This window comes from Mandrillus leucophaeus, unplaced genomic scaffold, assembly GCF_000951045.1.
Source record: "Mandrillus leucophaeus isolate KB7577 unplaced genomic scaffold, Mleu.le_1.0 Scaffold265, whole genome shotgun sequence".
Lineage (NCBI taxonomy): Eukaryota > Metazoa > Chordata > Mammalia > Primates > Cercopithecidae > Mandrillus > Mandrillus leucophaeus.
Window position 1 is genome coordinate 1341206 of NW_012102754.1, and position 22025 is coordinate 1363230.

Consider the following 22025-nt stretch of genomic DNA (forward strand, 5'->3'; position numbering starts at 1 on the left):
TAAAGATAAAAATTAGCATACACCATTGTGCACTTTATTTATTTTTGACCTGGGGTGGGGTCTCACTCTGTCACCAAGTCTGGAGTACAGTGGTGTGATCTTGGCTCACTGAAACCTCTGCCTCCTGGGCTCAAGCTGTCTTCCCACCTCAGCCTCCAGGGCAGCTGGGACCACAGGTGTGTGCCACCACACCTGGCTATTTTTTTGTATTTTCGGTAGAGACCGGGTTTTGCCATGCTGCCCAGGCTGATATCGAGCTCTTGGGTTCAGGTGATCCACCTGCCTCAGCCTCCCAAAGTGTTTCCAGAGTGTTGGGAATTACAGGTGTGAGCCACTGCTTCCAGCCCATTTTGTACCTTTTAAAACTTATCTCAGAGTTAATTTCATATCTGTTTATAGAAATGTTCATCTTTTTTAAAATTAGCACTTTGTAGTGTGACTGTACCACATTTTTATTCAACTGGTTTTTTATTGACATTTGAGTGTTAGATCTTTTTTTCCTGACATTATAAGACTAAAATATGAAAAGAAAAACTTGAAAAAAATTTAAAAGAAAATTTACATAACTGTCTTTGTGATCTTGTAGGGAAACTTTTCTTAATGATTAGTATACAGGATATGAAAAATAGCCTAATAATGAAAAGGAAAAGTTAAGACAAAATGGGCATAGGAGGTGAAGAGTTACTTTATAGAAAAAGAAATTGGAATGGTCAGTAAACTTGGGAAAAGATACTTGAACTAGAAACTAATGGATAAAATGAAAGTTAAAATGACTATCCTATAATCTTCAGTTTGGCGAACTTGTAAGTCTGACAGAATTGCTGGCAGAGATATGGGCCAGTGGAAACTCACCTAGGTAAAGTGGAGTGCAATTTTATAATCTCTAATGAAGTTGAAGATGCACATACCTGAGCCAAAAAATACAAAAATACAAAGAAATTTGGAAAAATTGTTTATCACAGTAGTGTTTGCAGTAACATAAGGTGATGCAGAATGTAAAAGTTAACCAACAAGAGATTGCATAATTAAACTCATATCCATGTGGTGGAATATTATACAGCAATTAAAAATGAACAAACTAGATTGAAAAGAATAACATGGATAAATCTCATAAAGAAAACTTTGAGTGAAAAAAGGCAAACTGCAGAAGGATATGGGCAATATAATAACTACGTGAGTAGTTCATTTCCATATTTATGTTGTGTTAATATTTCAATAAAAAGGAGTTGTCATCTGAGTGCAGTGGCTCACGTCTGTAATCCCAGCACTTTGGGAGGCTGAGGTGGGTGAATCACCTGAGGTCAGGAGTTCAAGACCAGCCTGGCCAGCATGATGGAACCCCATCTCTACTAAAAATACAAAAATTAGCTGGGTGTGGTGGTGCGTGCCTGTAATTCCAGCTACTCAGTAGGCTGAGGCAGGAGAATCACTTAAACCTGGGAGGAGGAGGTTGCAGTGAGCCCAGATTGCACCACTGCACTCCAGCCTGGGTGACAGAGCAAGATCCCATCACCATTAAAAAAAAAAAAAAAAAAGGAGTTGTCACCATACATATATTATTTTCTTATATTCATTAGCATGTGGATATGGATATTATTAATACTGTAAATTATTTTGTTTAGTGAATGGTTTAAAGATACACTTTTTGTCCAGATAAGTAAAATATAATTGTTTAAAAATATAAATCTTTATATTTCTTATGGATACATGGTTATGTAGTAAAAATGTCTGTGGTGGTAACCCACCAGAGTCAGCATGCTTGCGTCTAAGGATAGAGGGAGGGCAGTAGGATTGGAGAGAGGTAGGCTTCAGTTGTGTCTCTCTAATTCACTGTTTCTTAAAAAGGATTTGGGCTTACAAGTTTCAAATATTAAGATTTGATAAAGTTAAATGGATTTTAAATCACCCTACTTTATTGTATCTTTGAAATGTTCCATAATTTAAATGAAAGGATTGGTATTATATATGTACTTGAGTTGCTATAATGTTTTACATTTTTCCTTGCTTCACTTGTGAATTTTTCAGTGACTCTGGGGAAGTTTCAGTCATTTTCTCTTTGAGGGATTTGTGTGTGTCGTAGTGGCAGTGATGGTATTAAGTATTATAGTCTTCCTACCACATGGGTAGCTTTTACTCACACGCAGTATGATTGGAAAGGAAAAGCACTGTAACATCTCACAGATATTCATGATTTTTTGTTGTTGTGGGAAATGAGGGAGAGTTCTTATTTCAAAAATTCTTATGTGCTTTTTTGGTGTTTACTAATAATATTAGTAATGATAGAATGTACAAATCATTAATTTACATTTCCTGAGTTTTGTCATCATTTGTAATTCTATGGTTCCTTTTGTTCTTTAGAAATGTATTTGAATACAGAAACACTGTGACAATGTATTCTTTCGTATTTCATCCCTTCTGAAACTTTACAGAAAGTTCCAGAATACACTGAATTTTAGGAACTCCGTCTCTCATTGAAAACGGTATGGATTATTAAACTAACTTTGAACTTTACCACATATTTTAATGGAAATATTCTGACAGATTATTATGTGGTATTTTATAATTGACAAAGATAGAATGTGATTTAGGCATGCAAGGGAGTAGGGAAACTTACTACTCGATGGAGTGAGCTATTATTATAGTAAGCCGTATTATTAGCTGGAGTATTTGGTGTTTCAAATATAAGAAAAATTTTAGTTCTCTCTTAATATTTACAAACTTGTTGTCATCTTTCAATCTACAGGTCTTCGTGGATGACTGTAGCCATAGTTGTTTTGTTTGTGGAGAATCTGAAGTTAACTAAAAAAAAAAAAAAATACTTCTTTAGAAATTCACCTTTCAAAAGTAACGTAATATTCCTCATGTAAAAGTCTACCAGGCTCTCTCCTTTACCCTATTTACTTATGATTCAGAAAGTATCATTCTGGCTCGGCGTGGTGGCTCATGCCTGTAATCCCAGCACTTTGAGAGGCTGAGGTGGGTGGATCACTTGAGGCCAGGAGTTCAAGACCAACCTGGCCAACATGGCGTGACCCTGCCTCTACTAAAAATACAAAAAAATTAGCCTGGCGTGGTAGTGCATGCTTGTGGTCCCAGCCACTTGGGAGGGTGAGGCAGGAAGATCACTTGCACCCGGGAGGCTGGAGGTTGCAGTCAGCCAAGATTGCTCCACTGCACTCCAGCCTGGGTGACAGCGTGAGACTCTGTCTCAAACAAAACAAAACAAAAAAGTATCTTTCTATAAAATCAATATATACGTCACACATTTTTTGGTAGTAATCCTATACTCTGTAGCATTAGGAAGATTATTTTATGGATGTGAAAGAGTAACAAGTGGTTACTGCCCTGTAGAAAAATTCCCCAGTCAACATGGAAAGCTTGAAGGACTGAGGGCTGAGTGGTTCATATTTTGTGTTTTGATACAAACCTGTAACACAACAGTGATTAATAATAAGCCTGAAGCTGCAGATCTCTGTATAATTTGGAAGCTCCATGGAAGATCACTGTGAAATTTAATGCATGTAAAATTTTGAAAAATTTGGATAAGCCTGCTCACTTTTTAATCGAGCATTTAAAATATGAAATTAATTTATACATATGAATCAGATTATGGGTGTATATTGTGATACTTTTAGTCTGTATTAATAAATATGTGTTCTCTGAAAGATGTTTTACTTAGATACTTGGCTAAACTTTTTAAAGGAAGATTGTAATCCAAAAATAATTTTAGATTTAATGAGTACCTTGTTTGTTTCCATCAATATTAAATAGGAAAATAGTGTCAGTGTAGTTATCTACATGATTTCTCATTGTTTTTCTTTGAAGCTGTTATCAGTTGATGGCCAGGCCATACATATTGATTTTTAGCTGTGACAGTTGAAGCAGATCAATTTTACCCCTTGAGATTTGTAAGAGATAATTTTGAAGTTCTCTACCTCGTTATCATCTCATATTTGTCTTTATGATGTGTACTAGAGGAATATTTTACTATTATGCTTAATTTTGATGGTGAAATATTTTTGGTTGTGGTGAAAGCTTTATATATTTCAGAGAGATTCCTATCATTCTGAATATTTCATTATACCATCTTTAAGTTAGAATAGAAATGTCCATTCTGAAATCACTGCTGAATACCATTTGCTTCTGTCTGTGAATGCTGGACATAACCTTGTTGTGCTGTGATTTGGGTTATAGAATTAAATGGCTTCTGCTCTTTTTCTCCACTGTAATATTTGGGTATGTTGAGCTATATGACAAGGTGAATTTCCATCAAAGCTGAATATATAGTGGATTGCTAGCTAAAGTGACCTGAGGTCAGTTTTGGTTCTCTAAAGGTAGTTTTGATTATTCATCTTTGGCACTAAGTCTTTGCCTGCAGCCTGTAATCTTCCCTCCTCAAGTGTTGTAAGATTAAAACTGTTCTAGAGGCGTGGTACACATTGCTTAAGATTAAATATAGAATCCTAGGCAACTGGTTATAGGGAGTCAAAGTCATTACTGTTCATTCAGTCTTTCTGAAATGACTAAATGATAATTTATTTAGGACAGAAGATGTTCTTAGGCTTAGATCTAAAATTGTGCTGCAGCTTCTCAAAGGACCGAGAGTTATTGGGTTACAAATAAAGTTATGTAATTTCTTTTATTTTTGATGTTTGTAATAGTTTGTCTAGCTTGTTTCACTCCAAATCATAAGCATATTATTTTAGTTTTGCAAGATTATTAGTATAGCTGAATAACACTGCAGATGGTCCCTAATCTATAATTGCTCAGCTTATGATTTTTTTGATTTACAGTGAGTTTATTGGGATGTAACCTTATTGTAAGTTGAAAAGCATCTGTATATCAAGAAGGAATACAGTAACAGACCTCACTATCACTTATTATTGGTTATTTCTGTGTTTTCAAATTATGTCTATTGCTGTTTGAAACTTTTTTGTGCCTGGAAACTTTTTTTCTTTCTTTGTATACTTAAGTTATATTTTATTTTTCTGTTGCTGTGTAACAAACCACCCAAAATGTTATGATTTAGACAAGGACAATAGGTTATTTTGCTCACAAATTCTGTAATTTGAGCAAGGCTGTGTTAGCTGGGGTGGGACTGGAGAATATCCTTTCCAGATGGTGCATTCATGTGACTGGCAAGTTGGTACAAGCTGTTTGCTGAGAACTCAGCTGAGGCTGTAGGTTGGGAGCCTCAGTTGCACTGTATGTGGGCCTCTACAGGCTGCTTGGGCTTCCTCACAGCGTGGTGGCTGAGTTCCAAGAGTGAGTGTTTCAAGAGTACCAGGTAGAATCTACATGACCATGTCAGACCTAGCCTTGGAGGTAATGTAGCATCACTTCTACCACTTTTCCTTTCCCCATGTACTTCGTTAGTGTTTGTCATGAAAGAAGCAGGTTAGTCCAGATATTGTATAGATGGAGTATTTACTACAATTATGATTTACCTAACAAATCTCTTGTTTTTAGATGTTAAAATAGTTTCATGTTTGTCTTATAAACCAGTGGTCTCCACCCTTTTTGGCGCCAGGGACCAATTTCGTGAAAGGCAATTTTTTTCCAGCAGACCAGAGCTGGGGAGGTGGTTTTGGGATGAAACTGTTCCAACTCAGAAGATCATCAGGCATTACATTCTCATAAGGAGTGTGCTACCTGGATCCCTCGCATGTGCAGTTCACAATAGGGTTCACGCTTCTATGAGAATCTGATGGCTCCACTGCTCTGACAGGAGGTGGAGCTCAAGTGGTAATGCTAGCTTGCCTACTGCTCACCTTCTGCTGTGCAGCTGGGTTCCTAACAGGCCACAAACCAGTATTGGTCTGTGGCCTGGGGGCTGGGGACTCCTGCAATAAACAATGCTACTGTGAGTATTCTTGTACATAAGCTCATTTGTTCATCACTTTGAGATAAGTTTCTTGAGACGTGACAGGTGTATCAGAAGAAAATAACATTTTTAAGGCTTTTGAGAAACAACATCTCACTTTCCTACTAGCCGTTTGTAAGATTTATCTGTTTACCTATGACCATTCCAACACTGGCTGCTATCCATTTTTATCTTTGCTACTCTACTTTGCAATAAAGTGAATTCTTTTTTTTTTGCATGGCTCAATTATGAATATTATTTGCACAGTCATACATATGGAATATACATATTGACTTGTAATATAACTGTTGGATAACTGAGAGAGGAGAAATGTATATTTGAGAGGCAAGGAGCAGGAAAGAAACAGAGGTATAATTAGAAAAGAGAAATAGCTAAATTCAGATTAATTACACTTGGTGAACAAAAATTGGGAAGTAAAAGTGTGGGGAGCAGATGGCTATTTTTATAAACATTGTAGATTTTTTAATTAAGCAAAAAGTATTTTAATATGTAATAAAAATCAAATTCAGTTAAATTCAGTGTCTGTCTCTGGATCATGTAAGAAATGGATGATTTTTCTTTTGTCTCTAATTTTCTATATTTTGCAGAGTTTTTATAACTTACATGAATACATTTTTGTGAAGAAAATTAACATGCTTCAACTTTTTAAACAACTGTATTTTACTTATCCAGACAAAAAGTGTATCTTTAAATCATTCACTAAACAATAATTTACAGTATTAATAATATCGATATCCACATGCTAATGAGTATAAGAAAATAATGTATGTATGATGACAAATTCTTTTTTTAAACCATTGAAACAATGTAAGTATGGAAATGAACATATTTCACAGTTAGCCAAGCACACTGTGTTTACATCTTAGCTTGGACCTATACAAAAGCTTCCAGTAGTTCTTTCAATTTTCAAAACACCAGTAAGGGATGTGAGGGCAATCTGGCTGTGACATCTGTTGCCTCATTGATCACCAGGGTTCTTTCAGCTGATCTGACTGGCTAGGCAGGTGTCCCCTTCCTCCCTCATGGCTCCATGTGTGTTCCAGCCAAAGCCCTGTGATTGATCAGATCCTTCCTTGATTGAGGAGCACCATACTTTGGTCAAGGGTGTACAGGTAGCTGCGCTCCCTTGCTAGAACCTCCAAACGAGCTCTTAAAACACCATTAAGATTAAGAAAATGTAAAGAGAAAACAACAAAAGCCTAACCAGCTTTGACATCATCGATATTTACCTCCCCTGTCTTTTATCAATGCATAAACTCACATTTTTACTTAGTCATATTCTGTGTATACCTGTGTAATCTGGTTGTGCTTTTTCCTAGAAGAAGCCTTGCTAGTTGTGGGATTGGTATAAGGTAAAAGACTCCCCAGGAGGGGAAGGTGTCAAAAATGTTTTGGTTTCCTGAGGCTTCTGTTTCCTCATCTATAAAATAAATCCGATAATATCTTCCTTAAAGGAGTAATTGAAATAATATATTTAAATCAGCTACCACAGTGCCTGACTCAGAGTAAGCATATGGTAGATATTTTTCCTTCCTTCATCATACTTTCATATTTTTAAAAGGATTCTTTTTTTTTTTTTTTTGAGACAGAGTCTCGTTCTGACGCCCAGGCTGGAGTGCAGTGGTGTGATTTCGGCTCACTGCAACCTCTGCCTCCCGGGTTCAAGCAATTCTCTGCCTCAGCCTGTCGAATAACTGGGATTACAGGCTCCTGCGACCACACCCAGCTAATTTTTGTATTTCTAGTAGAGATGGGGTTTCACCATCTTGGCCAGGCTGGTCTTGGACTCCTGACCTTGTGATCCACCCGCCTCGGTCTCCCAAAGTACTGGCATTACAGGCATGAGCCACTGCGCCCGGCTTAAATGGATTCTTATTCTTATAAATTTTGTATGTCTTTGACTACTAGTGATGACAACCATGTTTTAATTTGCTTATTGGTGGTAGAGTCCTTTTCTCAGTTGTTTCTTGTTCATATCATTTTGTTGCTTTATTGGAGTGTTCATACATACTTTTTAATTGATAAACGTTATTTATAATAAAGATAGTGATTCTTTGCAATACATTTTCCAAGGTAATATATTCATTTTGAAAGATGTATAGTATTATAAGATTGCTTCCTCCACTCCTTACTTAAATTTTTAATTTGGAGTCTTTCTAGTATAAGAAATAGAGTAAGGATATCATTTAATGAATAGTCTGTCCTTTATCTTTTCTAGAGTCTTAAATATACTTTTGTTTGTTTTCCCCTTTGTATTGTCTTTTCCACAACAGTTTTCATAAATGAATACTTCTCGCAGATTTATGCTTTATGATATTTTTATTATGTATTTGGACAAAAGCCTAAGTCATTACATCACGACTATGAGAAATGTTATTGTAATTCTCTCCACTTTATTTTAAAGTTGAAGAAACTGAATCATAGTGGTTATTTTGTTAAGAAATGTGGCATTTGAAGTCAGGTCTTCCTGACTCCAAAGCTCAAATTATTTGCCAGCATATTATACTGCCACTCCATTTATTCAAGTGCCCTATTATCACTCAGTAAAAATCGGTAGTTTTCTGTGTCTAAGTCCTACATTTCTCTTTTAAGTTTTTTGTTTTCTTTGTAGAGACAGGGTCTTACTGTGTTGCCCAGGATAGTCTTGAACAATCCTCCTGCTTTGGCCTCCCAAAGTGCTTGGATTACAGGTGTGAACCACCATGCCTGATCTACTTTTTTTTTGGTATGGTTTGTATTTTTGTTGCTATTTATCAATGAGATTTCCAAAGTTAAACTGCAATTATAGTAATTACAAACATGGTAAAAATACAATTGATGCTTTTTCTTTTTGAGATGCCTAGTAAAGTAACTAGATAACCATAAAGATTGAAGACTCCGTAGTAATTTTGTGTGCAGGTGCTCACGCCTGTGATCCCAGCACTTTGGGAGGCCGAGGCGGGTGGATCACAAGGTCAGAAGATCGAGACCATCCTGGCTGACACAGTGAAACCCCGTCTCTACTAAAAATACAAAAAAAAGTTCGCCAGATGTGATGGCGGGCGCCTGTAGTCCCAGCTGCTCTGGAGGCTGAGGCAGGAGAATGGCGTGAACTTGGGAGGCGGAGCTTGCAGTGAGCCGATATTGTGCCACTGCACTCCAACCTGGGGGACAGAGCGAGACTCTGTCTCAAAAAAAAAAAAAAAAAAAAGTGCGACACTTCCTGGCTCTCTTGCTCTCTCTCCTGTCACCATGTAAGACATGCTTTGCTTATCCTTCAACTTCTACCATCACTGTAAGTTTCCTGAGGCCTCCCCAACCATGTGAAACTGTGGGTTAATCAAACCTCTTTCCTTTATGTATTACCAAGTCTCAGGTAGTATCTTAATAGCAGTATGAGAACAGGCTAATACAATAGTGTTTTTACTGTTAGCTTTTTATTTTATTTATTTATTTTATTATTTTTTTAAATTAAAAAACCATTTTAAATACTTGGGGGTAGATAGAGCTAAAAATTAAAGCAGTTGAACTCATGGAAATAAAGAATAGAATGATGGTTACGAGGAACTGAGAAGAGTAGTGGAAAGGAGAGTGGGGTTGGTTAATGGGCCCAAAAATATAGTTAGCTAGAATGAATAAGACCTAGTATTTTTAAGTTCTGCAATTTTGGTTTGTATTTTCTCTTAAGGTTTGTTTAACACAGAGTTTAAAAAATTTGCAGGTAGAAGGGCCTTTTGGATTATTTATGTTTTAATTTATTTCTAGTTTTGTTTGTTTGTTTCCCTGAGACAAGGTCTCACTCTGTTGTCCAGGCTGGAGTGCAGTGATGTGATCATAGCTCACTGTAGCCTCAATCTCCTGGGCTCAAGCAATCCATCCACCTCAGCCTTCTAAGTAGCTAGGACTACAGGCATGTGCCATCATGCCTGGCTAATTATTACTATTATTATTTTTAAGTAGAGAAGAGGTCTTGCTATGTTGTGCAGGCTGGTCTGGAACTCCTGAGCTCAAGCAATTCTCCTGCCTCAGTATCCAAAAGTGCTGGGATTACAGATGTAAGCCACCGTGCCAGCCTAATTTCTAGTTTTATTGCATTGTAATCATAAAAATTATTTTTACTTTGTGGAGTATATTAATATTTTTTCATGATCTGTTATATGATCAATTTAAAGGATCATTTTATGTTAAGAAAAAGATATGTGTTCCATTATTTGAATATAAAATTTGATATCTACCCATAATATCTAACCTATTGTTTATGTGATTTAGGTCTTCTATATCCTCACTTATTTTTGTTCTTTTGAGTCTCAGACTGACAGTAGTATGATAAAATATTTTATTGCTTCTTATATCCTGTGTAGTTTTCACTTTACAAAGGTGGTTGCTATACTATTTAAGGCATAACACTCATTACTGTAATTATTGCTGTTATACTTTGTGAATGGTATATAATATATAATATGTACATATATTGTATGTATAATAAATCCAGTATATGTATATACATATAATATATACATATATGTACTATAATATATACATATATGTACTATAATATATAACTTATAAATAACAGTTTATATTTTATGTATAATATGTATCATTTTTTAATTTTAAAATTTATGTGTAATGAAATTTACTTTCAATGAAATTTACCTTTGTGGGGACTCAGTTCTATGAGGTTTAATATATGCATAGACTCTTGTTACCACCACCAGAAAGATGCAGAACAATTCCAGTTTCCCAAAGAATGACCTTGTGCTGCATTTTTCTTAAGCAAACCACCCTCCATCCCAGTCCCTGGCAATCACTGATGTCTTCCTGCCCCTATAGCTTTATCTTTTCCAGAATGTCATATAAATGGAATCACACTGCATATAATCTTTGCAGCTGGTTTCTTTCAGTTAATACAGTGCAGTTAAGATTCATCCACATCACTGCATGTCTCAGTAGTGCATTACTGCTGAGTACTGTTTCATTATGTGGATGTACCACAGTTTATTTGTTCATGTACACACCGAAGGACATGTGAACTGTTTTTGGTTTTTGACTGCAGGTTAAATATCCCTTATCCAAAATGCTTGAGACCAGAAGTGTTTCAGATTTCAGTGTTTTTGGGTCTTGTAATATTTGTATATACATAATGAGATATCTTGGGGATGGGACCCAAGTCTAAGCACAAAATTTATTTGTGTTTCATACACACCTTGTATAAAATAAGGCCAAGGTAATTTCATGCAATATTTTAAATATTTTCAGTGCATGAAACAAAGTTTGTGTTAAGTACTTATGTGTGGAATTTTCCACTTGCATTTTATCAGTACTCAAAAAGTTTTGGATTTGGGAGCATTACAGATTTTAGATTTTTGGATTTGGGAAACTCAATCTGTATTATAACTAAATATTGCTATCAATTTTTTGGTACAAGATTTTCTGTGAACTTAAGTTTTTATTTCATTAGAATACTTAGAAGTAGGATGGTTGAGGCATATATGATAGGTATATATTGAACATTTTAATGAAACTACCAAACTGTTTTCCAGGATTCCTGTACCATTTCTGCATTCCCACTAGCAATGTTTGAAAAACTTCAGTTGCTCTACATACTCACCATTTTTCATGTTAGTCATTCTAATAAGTTCATTGTTGTATCTCAGTATGATTTTAATTTGCACTACTGTAATGATTATTATATTGAGCATCCTTGCATCTATTCGACAGATACATATTTTCTTTGGTGAAACGTCTGTTTAAATATTTTGTTCATTACCATTTTTTTTTCTTAATTTTGAGTTTGGAGAGTTCTTTATATATTCTGGGTACAAATATTTTCTCTGAGTATGTGGCATGTCTTTTCTTACAGTATCCTTCACGGGAGAAATTTTCGTTTTGATGAAGTTGACTTATATTCAGTTGTATAATACATTTTGGGTTAACTTCTGCATGTGGAGTGAGGAATGAGTTTAAGTTAACATTTTTGCTTGTGGATGTTCAGTTGTTCCAGCATCATTTGGTCATATGATTAGCCTTTTTCCAATGTTGCCTTTGCACCTTTATTGTAAACGGATGGACTATATTTCTAAACTCTAGTTTGTTTCCTTGTTCTATGTGTCTATCATTTTGTCAATACTACATTGTTTTGATTACCATAGTTTTTTGTATGTCTTAAAATTATTGTACGATTCTTGCATATCCTCCCAAAATTGTTTTGCATATTCTAGTTTTTATTTTACCTTTCCATAGAAATTTTAAACTCAGTTTATAGCCACAAAATACCCTGTTGGCATTTTGACTGAAGTTGCATTAAGTCTATAGGTAAATTTGGGGAGAATTGATGACTAACTTGAGTCTTACTACATGAACATGGAATGTCTTTTCATTATTTATAGGTTTGAAAAGTTTTCTTTCATCACGATTTTAGAATTTTTAATGTACAGATTCTGTAGATGTTTTATTAGGGTGAAAGCAATACTTCTTTGTTGTTGTTGTGGTTGGAGCTATTGAAAAGTGGTACTTTAAAAAGGATTTATTTTCCAGTTGTTCATTATTGGTATATTGAAATATACCAGATCTTGCTAAACTCATAAGTTATAGAAGCTTTTTTTTGTAAATTCCTTGGGATTTTCTACATAGGTAATCATGTCATCTGCAAATATTTCTTTCATTGAAATCTAAATGTCTTTTATTTATTTTTCTTCTTATGCTGGCTACAGCTTTCAGTAAAATACTGAATCATGGGTGATGAGAGTGGACATCTTTGCTTTCTTCTCAGTTTCTGGGGAAACACCTAGTCTTTCATCATAGTGATGTTAACTGTAGGTTTTTTTTCTACTTGCCTTTTTTCACATTGAGGAGGTCTCTTTTATTCCTAGGTTGCTGAGAGTTTTTTATCATGAATGGATGTTGAATTTTATAAATTTTTTTATTAGTAATTCATTGTTATGTGATATTTCCTGTTTCATCAATTAATTATGATGAATTACACTTATTGTTTTTCAAATGTTGAATCAGCTTTGGATTCCTGGGATAAACCTCACTTGGTCATCATGTTTTATTCCTTTAATATATACTGGATCAACGTGCTTATATTTTGTTGAGGAGTTTTTGCATCTGTGTTCCTAAGGTATACTGTCTATACCTCCTTGTCTTGTATAACTAAGTGACTTGGACCTTTTTGATGTCTATAAATGCTTATTTAATGATAGTTCCTTCAAATTGAGCTGGTACAGTACAGTTTACCTCTCCCTCAATTTTGTTTTGTTTTGTTTTTTGTTTTGGTTGAGTGGTATCTTAGTATGTTTGGGCTGCTGTAACAAGGTACCTTAGACCGGGTAATTTATGAATAATGGAAATGTATTGCTTGCCGTTCTGGAGGCTGGGGAGTCCAAGATCAAGGCACTAGCAGATTTGGTGTCTAGTGTGGGCCCATTTGTCATAGATAGTGTCTTCTTTGTTTCCTTACATGTTAGAAGGGGTAAATAAACTCAGGTCTCTTTTATAAGGGTACTAACTTCATTCATGAGGGTGTAGTCCTTATGACCTAATTACCTCCCAGAGGCTCCACGTTTTAACACTGTTACATTGGGGATTAAGTTTAATATATGAATGGGGGCAGGAAAAAACATTCAGACCATAGCAGGTAAAATCAGAGTTTTGGCTGGACACAGTGGCTCACGCCTGTAATTCCAGCATTTTGGGAGGCCAAGGCAGGCAGATCATGTGGTCAGGAGATCGAGACCATCCTGGCTAACACGGTGAAAATCCTTCTCTACTAAAAATACAAAAAATTAACTGGACATGGTGGCACACGCCTGTAGTCCCAGCCACTCAGGAGGCTGAGGCAGGAGAATCGCTTGAACCCGGGAAGTGGAGGTTGCAGTGAGCCAAGACTGCGCCACTGCACTCCAACCTGGGCAACAGAGTGAGACTCTGTCTCCAAAAAAGAAAAAAAAAAAAAAAAAAGAGTTTTTATCAGCTGAAATGTTTTTTGTTTTCATTTTTTGTTGTCTTTATATGAAATAGGTTTATATGGATAGCTTTATATGAAACTTGCCTCCTACGTTCTGTATTTTTTGAAATACCTTAAATTATCCTTGGTTGATGTGATATTCCACATGGAAGAGATCAGAGGTTTCAGTTGTTTCTAGTACTCTTACTTTCTTAGTCCTTTAGTTCTTTTCTTAGTTATTGATATTTATATATCAAGAAAATCACCTTTATTAAAAAAATGTGCTGCAAATATTTTCTCTAATTCATATGGTTTTTTTCTTTATAGCGTTTCATTTCTATGTGGCATTTAACATTTTTTTATTTACATTTCTCACACTTATTTTATTCTTTCTGATAAATTATTTACGAACATTTTCCCCAGTCTGAGATTGAAATATGTATGTATGTATGTATGTATGTATATATGTTTGTATGCCTGCCTCCCGTGGCCTCTTCTAGATCTTTGAATCATTTTGTGTTTATTTTTTAAATCTTAGATTTGTTTGGTGTTTATTTTGAAGTAGGACATGAGACAGGCTCCAACATGCATATGTACTCGGTCTGTTAATTTTGTGTAGATCAATATCTAGTGAACCTTTCTTTGTTTACATCACTTTGTGTTTCAAATTATATTCAGGTGCTTCAGATAGTCTGTCAGTTTCTTCTCCTGAGTTCTTTCTGGGGGCCTTGGACCAGCTTCTGTACAGGTAGGCTGCCTTCTGTCTGGTGAAGGCTGTCACCTTGGAATAATCCTGAGATTCCCTTTGCCACTTTCCTTTGTTCAATATTCTCATCTTCCTTTTTTTTTAAATTTCCTCATTGTGAATGTTGAGGGTATTCAGTGGAGTTGATGGTATGATACATGATTTTGGAAAGATAACGAAAAGCCAGACCATGAAGAGCCTCATATGTCATAATGAGTTTTAGCTTCTTTTTAATGGTTGTGTAACTATTGAGAATATTTTATAGGTGAGTTACATTTGCTTTTATAGAGGGTCCACTGTGGCTAAAATTTATAGAGTAGATGGAATAAAGGAAAATTAAATAAAGCCTGTTGTAGTAATTCAGGAAAGATATAATGGTGCATAGAAATAAGAGCCATATTAGGGGTGTCATTTTCACAGAGCTTGGGGTTAATTGGGCATGAAAGAAAGGAAAGAAGAAGGGTCAAGGATAGTACTGAGACTTCTGAGTTTGGCTAGTATATTGGTCCTCAGGCACTGAGTTTAATTTTGGACATACAGTGTAAATGATTGCAATAGATCCTTTGCCTACATTCACCAAATGTTAACATTTTAGTATGTTTACTTTATAGTTTATCTTTCTCTGTCTTTATCTCTTTCACTTTGTGTGCACGGATGTGTGAGTGTGTGTGTATTTTCTGACCCACTTGAGAAGTTTATGGACGTGATGCTTTTCTAATTCTAATTACTTCACTGAAACAAGCCGTGAATTTCAAAATCAGGAAATTAACAGTGATTCAGTGTTGTTAGCTAATCTACAGACCTTACAGAACTTCCAGATCTTGAATTGCAGTCAGTTATCATGTCTTTTTAATCTCTTATAATCTGGAAGAGTTTTACAGTCTATAATTGCTGGAAATTTGAATGGCTTTGGAATTATGTATGTATATGTTGGGGGTTGTGTTGACAGAGGAAACGGACTTGTGATTGTGGTCCTTAGACCACAGAGTATAAATTAGAATCAGGAATGGACTCTGGGGATGGATTTTCTACTGTCTAGTTGCTGCAAAGGTAGAAAACAGATCTTCTACTCAAGGATGACTGCATTGATTTGTTTTTTACCTGAGATAAATACTTTGGCTTTGATAATTCGGTTCAGGAACTAGGTGAGACTGATGCTTAGATATGTTTTTATCCTTAAGTAGCATAGAATTTACATGGCATATACATGACTATGTAAATTATTCCTACCTGGAAACATAGCACCAAATAGAAAAGGATTGGAGTGTGGCCAAAAAAAAAAAAAAATTGAGCTTCTTAAATCTGTCTTGGACACACAGTGTTACTGTTAGGTGCTGGCACCTCTTAAGCTCTCTTGGGAACTTATATATTCCTGTTTTCTGTAGCCATCTTGCTGATATTATGATTCTATATTTCTGACTACTTACATTCATTAACCATGTATGTGCGTGTGTGTCTATGTTCTGTTTGCATATTTATAGAAATTATTTATAGTCTGTCTTTTAAAAGGGGAAGTAGCACTATTCCTTGTCAATACTTAGTCCTTTGTGTTGAATTATACCTTTAATTAAAGAGTGTTATATGAGTATACGTTTCTTTGTGTCATGTATTGAGTATTATCTTTATTTTATGTCTGTTAAGCCCTCGGATGTATAGACTAGATATATGATCTCTCTATATGCAGCTCTTCTTGGAGATTTATATCTACATGCAGTTGTGACTGACAGTTGTATTATTTGCTGCCACATTTCCAGTTGTGTGATTGAGTAGTTAACAGGCAGGCTTTGTCATTCAGTTGGCCTGGATTTTATCCAACTCTGAATTTGGGTAAATTGCTTAACTTTTCAATACTCATTTTTTCTCTTTAAAGCGGGGACAATATTGTCAACTTTTTATGACTAATTTTCAGATTTAAATGAGATAGTATTAAAATTTAGTTATGGGATCTAGCACAAATTGAGAATGCGAAAACAGTAGTTGATATTATTTTACTTTCTGCCATCTGCTTGATTATTATAGTCTGTTCACTCTGAGAATTGAGACTGCCCTATTTTGTTATGTTCTCTCAAAAAAAAATTTTTAAATGTCTTCCACAGGATTTTGTCTCCACAGTTATCCGTTTACTCGACAGCCCCTCAACATACATTAGAGCAAAAGCCTTCCTGGTTCTTCTATATATTTTGATTTATAACCGTGAGATGTTGCTGCTCAGTTGCCAAGCAAGGTAAGATTTTCTCTGATGGTTTCATCAGTAACTTCAATTTAGTGCCTGTTGTATTAGTAGTTGCAGGGTATTTCTTGGTCTCTGTGTATCTGGTATATTTTTTTAAGGGTTTTTCCAGGGGTTTAATATTTCACTTGTAATCTCAGCTTGGAAGTACTGAGGACCCAGAGAAGACCTCTGAAACTATGGCGGGATGAGAAATGCCTTGTGTGTCCTTGATATGGTTTGGCTCTCTGTCCCCACCCAAATCTCACCTTGAATTATAATCCCTATAATCCTCATGTGTCAGGAGTCGGACCAGGTGGGGGTAATTGGATCATGGGAGTGGTTTCCCCCATTCTGTTCTTGTGATAATGAGTGAGTCTCACCACATCTGATGGTTTTATAAGCATCTGGCATTTCCCATGCTGGCACTCACTACATCCTGCCGGCTGTAAAGAAGGTGCCTGTTTTTCCTTTACCCTCTGCCATCATTGTAAGTTTCCTGAGGCCTCCCCAGCAATGTGAATCAATTAAACCTCTTTCCTTTATAAATTATCAAGTCTCAGATATTTCTTCACAGCAGTGTGAGAATGGGCTAACACAGCCCTAGATCTGAGAACAGTCCAAAGTAGGGTGTTGAGATGGTTCTGGTTTGTACCTTTGGGAGTCAATATTAGACCAGTGGTTTGGTTGTAATTTTCCTTATTGTGAGATTCTGGAATAAGTAGCTGAAGGCTCAGAAGGAGGAGCAGGGAAGGGGATGAGAGTTTATGGACTGGTCCTAGGAAGGACAGGTCTTTCTCCGGGCTTGTAACTCTTTCCTCTAAAAGGGGGAGCTGTTCTAGATACTCCTCAAGTTCGCTTCATGTTCTGATGCTTTCTGATTAACACCTTCTGAACCATCTGATCTGTGCTATATTGAAGCCCAGAGGAGCCCTGACAATTTGGTTTAATGTGTGTTTCTAGATCCAGGTTTTTACTTGTTCTGGAGTACTGAGCAGAGTCTGGTATTGCTGAGATTGATCTGGATTAGGGGTTGGCATTTTTCTTTTTTTTCCTGTTAACAGTGAGAAAGTAGGCTTTGTAGGTCAAGAGGCAAAATTGGGGCTATGATATACCTACCTATGTAACAAACAAGACAACAAATTTCCATGTGTATTTTTGGAGACAGAGTCTTACTCTGTTGTCCAGGCTGGAGTGCAGTGGTGTAATCACGGCTCACTGCAGCCTTGAGCCGCACACCAGGCCCAAGCGATCCTCTCACTTCAGCTTCCAGAGTAGCTGGAAGTACAGGTGTATGCCATCATGCCCAGATAATTTTTTAAATATTTTTATAGAGACAGGGTCTCACTGTGTTGTCCAGGCTGGTCTTGAACTCTTGGGCTTGAGTGATCCTCTGCCCACATCTCACATACTTGATGTCAGGGTGTTGGCTGGTGCTGAGATTCTCAGTTGAGGCTCGGAGTCCTCTTCCAGGCTCATTGATTCTTGGCAGAATTCATGTTCTTGCAGTCTTTGGACTGACATCCTCACTTTCTTGCTGGTGTTTGGCTGCGGTTCACTCTCAGCTTCAGGAATCTGTCCTTCTTCTTCATTGACATTTACTGCATACCTGTTTACTTTCTCTTGGTGGCCAGCAAGATTGCTTCTCATGCCTTGAAAAGCAGAGACTCATCCCCCTCATACTTTGAACATCTTTGACTTCCCTCCTCTGCCATCAATCAGATAAAATGAATTTTAAATGTCTCACTTGATTAGCTTAGGCTCACTCAGATAATCTATATATCTTAAGATTAATGGAATTGGGACTTTAATTATGTCTTCAAACTCACTTCCCAATACAGATGCTCCTTGATTTACAGTGGGGGTTGCATTTCAATAAACCCATCATAAGTTGAAAATATCATGCCAAAAATGCAATACATCTAATCTACTGAACATCATAGCTTAGCCCAGCCTATCTTAAATGTGCTCAGAACACTTATATTGGCCTGTAGTTGGGCAAAATCATCTAATGCAAAGCCTATTTATTTTTTATTTTTTCGATATGGAGTCTCGCTTTGTCGTGCAGGCTGGAGTACAGTGGTGTGATCTCGGCTCACTGCAGTCTCTGCCTCCCAGGTTCAAGTGATTCTCCTGCCTCAGCCTCCTGAGTAGCTGGGGTTACAGATGTGCGCTGCCATGCCTGACTAATTTTTGTATTTTTAGTAGGGATGGGGTTTCACCATGTTGGCCAGGCTGGTCTTGAACTCCTGACCTGAAGTGATCCACCTGCCTTGGCCTCCTAAAGTGCTGGGATTACAGGTGTGAGCCACCGCACACTGCCCACAAAGCCTTTTTTTAAATAATAAAGTGTAAAATATCTCATGTAATTTATTGAATACCACCCTGAAAGTAAAAGCAGAATAGTTATATAAGTATTCCATGTATGGTTTCTACTGAATATTGTTTTTGCATCTTCTCAAACTGACATATCATAAAATTGCAAGTTGAATCATTGTAAGTTGGGTACCAGCTGAAGTATCCAGATTAGTATTTGAATAGCCAGGATGGTGGGGCTTTGGGGGCAAGGGGATCTTTAGCATTCTGCCAACCACCACCATTCCCAGAGTGGAGGGCTACACAGCTGTGGAAAGGCACAAGGAAGATGTCTGTACACAGCCATGGATCATCTACAAGATATTATTATCCTGATGAAAATCAGATGTAGAATAGTATACTACATACTATGTAGCATACTGTTAATACCTTTTGTCTAAGAAAGGGGGTGAAAACAGAGAATATATGTGCCTTTACTAATATTTTACAAAAGACAGAATGGAAAGTTAAATAAATTACAAGAGTGACAATTTACAGGATTAGGAAGAGAATAAGGAAGGTGCAGGGGCAGGAATGAGCTATGCTTCTCTGAATGTACCTGCTTTATGGTCTAGACTTAAGAAGCATGTAAATGTTTTATATAATGTTAAAAATAAAAATGAGAAAAATAAAGTGGTCTTGAAAAATTGAAAACAATCTGTGTGTCAAATTTGTGGTACGATTCCCCAGGGAAGAGAGATTTAAAGCGAGTGCTTTTAAATCACGGTATTATGGCAGAATATTTCTATCGTAATATATTTTAGTGACCAAAATCCCATTAAGAAACCTTAAACTGCATTCAGTGTTCTTGTTGTCAGTGTTCATATATGTATTGCCATTTGAAACTATTACATATATATAGATGGTGTGTGTGTGTCTGTGTGTGTGTGTGTATATATATGCTGTCTTCGGTGTGTGTGTATATATATGGTCTGTATATATGGTGTGTGTCTATGTGTGTGTATATGTATGTGACCTCTCTATATATGGTATATATATGTCTCTATGGTGTGTGTGTTTGTGTGTGTGTGTGTGTGTGTATATAGTCTCTATATATATGGTAAGAGAAAACTAATAATTATGCTAATTCCAGTAATAACCAATATTATCAGTGTAAAATGTACAATTATAAAAATATAAGTAAAATTATCTCATCCTTAATTTGACTCTAAAGTGTTAGCATAAACTCATTTATTTTTCTGTCTTTTTAAAGAAATTATATATTTCATAGTTTTATCTACTTGTGTTAGTTTGCTCAGGCTGTCATAACAGTACCACAGATTGGGCAACTTAAACCACATACATTTATTTTCTCACAGTTTCATCAGCTACAGATCCAAGATCAAGGTGCCAGCAGGTTTGGTTTCTGGTGAGGTCTTTCTTCTTGGCTTACATAGAGGGCTGCCTTCTTCCTGTGTCCTCACACGGCCTTTGCTTTGTGTTTGCGCACTCATGGTGTCTTTTCCCCTTTAAGTACACCATTGCTGCTGGATCAGGCGCCCCCCCAGCGTGACCTCATTTATCCTTAATTACCCCCTTAAATCTCCAAATACAGCCCTATCTCCAAACACACACGTCTTCAAATATAGTCACATTGAGGGTTAGGGCTTCAGCATATGAATTTTGGAGGGAACAGAATTCAGTTTATAACACTGAATTCAAGTTTTAATTCCTAAATACCATTTTCTACTCAAATCATGGTCTCTTGTATAAATAGGTTCCAAGTCCCTGGCACAGCTTTGTATTTAGACCAGAAATGAGCAAATTGAGGCTGGGGCATGTCAGTCCTGAAAGCGAGGAATATATCAGAGACTTCTAAGGTCATGTTAAAAGGAATGCAGGAGCCAATGTGAAGGAGCCTCTACTGGCCAAAGATGGAATTTCAAGAGTTCTTTATATATTTTAGATATGAGTCCAGTGTTAGATATATGGTTTGCAAATTTTTTCTCTTCGTGTGTAACTTGTCATCTTATCTTAACAGGATATGTTACAGAACCAAAGTTTTGAATTTTAATGGGTTCACTTTATCAATTTTTCCTTTAGTGGTTTGTATTTTTGATGTCAAGAGTAAGAACTCTGTCTGGATCCCAAAGATTTTCTCCCATGTTTTAAAAAATATTTTTATGGTTATACGCTTTACATTTAAGTTTGTGATCCATTTTGAGTTAATTTCCATATAAAGTATAAAGCTTAGTTAGAGGTTTTCTTTTGGTTTTGGTTTTGGTTTTTGCTTGTGGATATTTAATTGCTCTGGTGTTATTTGTTAAAAGGGCTATCTTTCCTGCATTAAATTGCTTTTGTACATCGTCAGACATCATTTGGGCGTATTTGTATGGGGCTGCTTCTGGGTTCTCTAAACTTTTCAATTGATCTGTGTGTCTGTCCCTTTATCAATACAACATTGTCTTGATTACTGTAATTAAGATTACTTGATCATCATAAGGCTTAATATTGGACAGAGTGATCTCCTCTTTTTATTCTTCTTTGTCAAGATTGTTTTAGCTGTTCTGGGACCTATATGCTTTTCTATATAAGCTTTGAAATGAGCTTGTTTATATTTGCCAAAACCTTACTGGGCTATCATTAAACTAATGCATCAATACAAGGATAGTTGATATATTTACTCTATGGTCTGCTGATCCTTGAATGTGGTTTTTTTATTTATTTATTTTTTTTATCTATTTATTTAGTTTTTTTTTTTTTAACCTTCTTTCATTAGCATTCTATAATTTCAGCATGTTTTGTTAAGTACATACGTAGTATTTCTTTTTGGAGGGGAGCAATTGTAAATGGTATTGCATCATTAATTTCAGTTTCCACATTTAATTGATGTGTTTGTTGATTTTATGTTCTACAACCTTACTAAACTCACTTATCAGTTCTAGGTTTTTTTTTCTCGTTCCTT

General features: G+C 36.1%; 1 protein-coding gene across 2 annotated transcripts in view; it reads left to right on the top strand.

The window, feature by feature from the left end:
• Positions 1–22025, top strand: part of ULK4 (unc-51 like kinase 4) — a 780596-nt gene that overhangs the window by 224396 nt on the left and 534175 nt on the right. For both annotated transcript variants that reach the window (XM_011984288.1, XM_011984289.1), the window contains one exon: positions 16653–16780. In XM_011984288.1, the coding sequence (XP_011839678.1) occupies positions 16653–16780 (128 nt within the window). The remainder of the gene's footprint in view (positions 1–16652; positions 16781–22025) is intronic.